Genomic DNA, 4727 nt, shown 5'->3' with positions numbered 1-4727 from the left:
TTGGCCAGGCTGGTCTCGAACTCCTGACCCCAGGCGATCCACCCGCCAGGGCTTTCCAAAGTGCTAGGATTACAGGCGTGAGTCACCAGGTCCAGCCCAGCTATTATTATTTTTAAAGACGTATTATCTGCATTCCAGACTTGAGCACGTCACTGGAACTGGTTTCCAGTGTAAGTGAAAAATCAGGACGGAAATAGAAATTGAATTATTTGAGGAATGGGATGTAGGGAAAGGGAGGGGAGTTGGGGCAAGTTTCTTTGAATTGGCTAAAACAGCAGGGACTCTTGAGAGTGCCAAGCATAAGCTCTGAGACTCTTTCCAGCCTCTTGCTTCACCATTTTAAGCTCTTAAGAGAGGATGAAATAAAGTTGTCAAGCGAGCCCTGCTTTGCCCCTCCCTCACCACGCGGGGGAGCACGTAGGCACTTTGATACCGGCATTGTGACTTCGGCACTATGATGCAGTGACCATGCAAGGGCAGGCTGGTGGTTATACTCCTCCAAGATCATTTTCTTCTTCCCTTTACTTCCCCGCTTTCGGCAGGGAAAGGCCAGATGACAACTTGAAACTCAGCCAAGCTTGCAGCTGTGGTCGCTGGTGAAGTCAACTCCAGCAAATCGGAGGCATTAATAACCTTACTGAGGTGGTTCTTTTTCCAATTCCCACCTTGATAGCGGGGGGGTATCTCAAAGTGGGCGAATCAAGTTGAGAAGAATTGGAAACAGCCAACAACCTCCCACCACAGCACTACAGTTAAGGGATCCTGTTCCATCAAGACAGCCATCAGCCAATCAGTTGTCTACCAAACCATCATCTGCCACCGCATCCTTAGTCAATCAAGCAGGAATCAACAGGGCATGAACCAATCAGGCACAAGCCAATCAAGTTTATCAGATTCGAAGCAAACCAGCATAAACCAGGCAAGCATGAGCTCACTTGGTATGAACCAAATGGACATGAACCAACAGAGTACAAGCCTACATGAAATGAACCAAGTGGACATGAAACAACCAAGCATGAGCCAAGCTGGCATGAGGCAATCAGGTACAAGCCTACCACACATAAACCAACCTGGCATGAAACAACCAGGCACGTGGCAATTAGGTAGGAGCCAACCAGGCAGGAGACAACAAGGCATGTGGCCACAAAGCCTGAACCAACTATTCCTGAGCAAAGCAAGCATAAGCCAACCAGGCCCATCTCAACCAGGCCCAAGCCAATCAGGCCCCAGCCAATCAAGTACTAGCCAAGCAGGCAGGAACCAATCAGGTATAAGCCAAACAGTGACGTGGCAACTAGACAGGCGACAGTCAGGTAGGAGCCAGCCAAGCATGAGACAAACAGGCACCAGCCAATCAGGCACAAGCCAAATAGGCATGAGCCAACGAGTCACATGGCAAACAGGCCTGAGCCAACCGGTCCGGAGCCGACCAAACATGAGTTCACCAGGCATGTGGCAACCAGGCATGAGCCAGCAAGTCCCCAGCCAACTAGGCATGAGACAACCAGGCACTAGCCAATCAAGAAAGAACCAAACAGGCATGAGCCATCCAGGCAGGGGTCATCCAGGCATATGGGAACCGGGGCCGAGTCACCCAGGCCGGAGCCAACAAGACCTGGACCAATTAGTACTGAGCCAACCAGGCCTGAGTCAACCAGGCAGGAGCCAGCCAAGTGTGAGCCAAATGGGCATGAGGCAGACAAGCATGGATTATTTTCAAATAAGACCTGCAGACGCTGGAGACTGCCCAGAAATTTTGCGACTGATTAAAGTAAGCCCATTTTTATTACACGGAGCCTCACAGCATTAGTGTAGGGCTGAAAGAGTAAGAGAGGCATAGTTGGGGTTCGAATTCTGCCTCTGCTAGTTATGTGTACATAACCTCTGGTAGTTACTTAACCTCTTTACTCTTCATTTTCTGCATCTAAAATTAAGATTATAACAATATATATCTCAAAAGATTGTTGTTATGAGACAGTAACATAAAATGATTACATTACACGTAAGGGGCTCAAAAAGTTATAGGGGAACCAATTCCTGGAACTTTTAGGGACTGAATGTGTTCTGTTTCCTGGGGAAATTTTAACTTTAAAAGAGTATCTTAGAGAAAGGAAATGCTTACCTTAAACAAATGACCCACCAATGATAGAATTTCATATTTTAGTGGCTAAGATTTTGGGGTAGGGAGTCTCATTGCTTCTAAGGCCACACCTACTTGTTGAAACTGATGATCAGCTAACCCCAAAAACAATAGTCACATGCAACAAATTTTCCATACATTCTCAGACAGTTCATTGATCACTGAAGCCCATCCACAGACAGCCCCCAGGAGCCAAGCAGCTGGGTTACATATTTCTCATTTAAATGTTTATTTTAATGGCTTCCTTAGAAATCATTCCAGTTAATTAAAGGGGATAAGATATCTAGTAGTTCACAGTTACTGTGCTGAAGTTCTGTGGTGCTGAAAGCACTCATTTGTGTGATGGGCAACCTGCACAATTTCATATAAAGCGGTAGACTAAGTTCTTTATGGAGTAAATATGTGGCTGGAGCAAGGCACAGATTATAGATATGCAGACCTCATAAGTGTTTTGTAATGAAAATGTTTTAATATCCTCACTAATATATTTAAATCTTGTCTAAATCAGGCCAAGTTTGTGTTCCCTTTGGAGAGTGTGTTTTAATGGCCAAAATAAAATACCCATAGTTTTCCAGTGAAATCCACCTGTTGAAGTGATTCTAGGCCTGGTTACAGATCTGTAAGAACTGAGTTATCCGTTGTTTTATGGCTTATATTCTATTCCATTTCCACAAATTCTTACATCATTTCTCTAACTGGCATTAATCTGAATGATTAAATAACCTATCAAAATACTATGCCCAACAGATTATTACAGATTCACATTCTTCCAGGTGGTAGAAAACATTTTTAAAAGAGTTTTTTGTAGTTCTAGCATCTGACACCTGGTTGGCAATTAATAAACTTATTATTGAATGACGATCTCTTTACCTGGACAAATGTACTTTTCCTAGCTTTCCAAACAATGCCCATTGTCATCACCAAGGGAATAATACATCACTAGATTACCCCATTTCAATGAAACTATCTGTAGGGTTTCTGGCCACATTTACTTTTTAATTTGTCACATGTATCTGATAATACATAAGATGTTTATTGGGAGTAATTTTAATGAGTATTCATTGTGGAAAAATAATAGAAAAGCTAAATTACTTACTGTCTCACATACATGTATATAATGATTAATTGGCTTTGAGTTTTATGTTCTTAATACTTTATGTCCATTTGTCCTAACTCCTGTTCATTGCTAAGTTTGCAAAACAGTCTCTCTTTGCAGAGGAGTTTATTAGAGTTTGTAATCACGGTAATTGCTTAGCTGAATATATTGCAGGTTTTATTGACTGTTCCATTCCAAGTATCCTCTATATGAACTCATTTTATACTATTCTCAATCACCACATCACAGCATTATTTGGGAGCCTAGTCATTTCATTGCCAGGCAGCCATAACTTCTTGCTTACCAGAATTTCTAAAGCTTTTTATTGTGGTGGTCCCTAAAGTGTGGTTTTGGATCATTGGTGAACCACAGATGGTGCTGAGTAGTATTAAGATTTTATTTTTGTTCATCGTACAAACATTGAATGCATATTAGGGGAAGATTATACACCAAGTAGTATAAAAGATATAAGGATTCTTGGATTACAGTCTCTACCCTCAAGGAGCTTACAGCATCTTAGGGGAGGTATTAACATAAATATTGTCCTCCCTGATCAATCCATTCTTTACACAGCAGTCAAAATGCTTAAAACTCCATTGAGATTCTGGCTGTCTTGAGAATAAAATCCAAACTTCTTACTAATGCTCTATGTAATCTGGTCCTTGCTGTTCTCCTGTATTTTAAAAGCTTATTTCCATTAAAAGTTTAATGCAATTCCAGTCAAAATCTCCAAATTTTCACATAGAAACATTTTAAAAATCCAAAAAAGAAGAGTAATGAGGGGAGATGATCTATACCAGATATTATAAAACTGTAAGTAATTAAAATACTATGGTAACTAGTGGAAAGATAGATCAATGGGACAGAATGGAGAGTCCAGAAGTTCTCTTAAGTATGCAGTCAGCCTTCTGTATCCATGGCTTCTACATCTGTAGATTCAACCAACCATGGATTGAAAATATTTGTAAAAATTGCAACTGTACTGAACATGTACAGACTTTTTCCTTGTCGTTATTCCCTATGCAATACAGTATAACTATTTACATAATATTTACATTGTATTAGATATTATAAGTAATCCAGAGATGATTTAAGGTATATGAGAGGATATACATAGGGTATTGCAAAATACTCTGCTATATAAGGGGCTTGAACACTCTCAGATTTTGGTATCCTGGGGCTGAGGGAGCAGGTCCTGAAACTAATCTCCCATGGATACAAAGGGATGACTATAAATGAGGATGTAGTATATGATAAAAGAGACATACCGAGTCATCCAGGATGGGTTATTCAGTAAGTGCTGTTGGGACAATTGGGAGGAAAAGATAAAGGTGAAATTCTACCTAACTTCTTACACCAAAAAAAGTTGAACAAATCAATTATTAATATTATGATCTTAAAAAGAAAATGAGTGAATACCTTTTGCTTTCCAAGCATGAGATATAAACCGTGAAGGAAAGACCCTGAATATGTAAAAAAAAAAAAAAAAAA

The 4727-nt window shown here is 40.6% G+C and overlaps 1 protein-coding gene across 1 annotated transcript in view; it reads left to right on the top strand.

The window, feature by feature from the left end:
- Positions 1-673: 673 nt before the first annotated feature.
- Positions 674-4727, top strand: part of LOC108513243 (spermidine/spermine N1-acetyl transferase like 1) — a gene marked incomplete at its 5' end in the record, with an annotated part of 14453 nt that continues 10399 nt past the window's right edge. Inside the window, one exon of the mRNA XM_017848943.1 lies at positions 674-1771. Coding sequence (XP_017704432.1) covers positions 674-1771 — 1098 coding nt within the window. The remainder of the gene's footprint in view (positions 1772-4727) is intronic.

The sequence above is a fragment of the Rhinopithecus bieti genome, unplaced genomic scaffold (assembly GCF_001698545.2).
Source record: "Rhinopithecus bieti isolate Rb0 unplaced genomic scaffold, ASM169854v2 scaffold_32311, whole genome shotgun sequence".
Taxonomy (NCBI): domain Eukaryota; kingdom Metazoa; phylum Chordata; class Mammalia; order Primates; family Cercopithecidae; genus Rhinopithecus; species Rhinopithecus bieti.
Note: the sequence above shows the minus strand (reverse complement) of the source record. Positions and strands in the feature narration are given on the sequence as shown.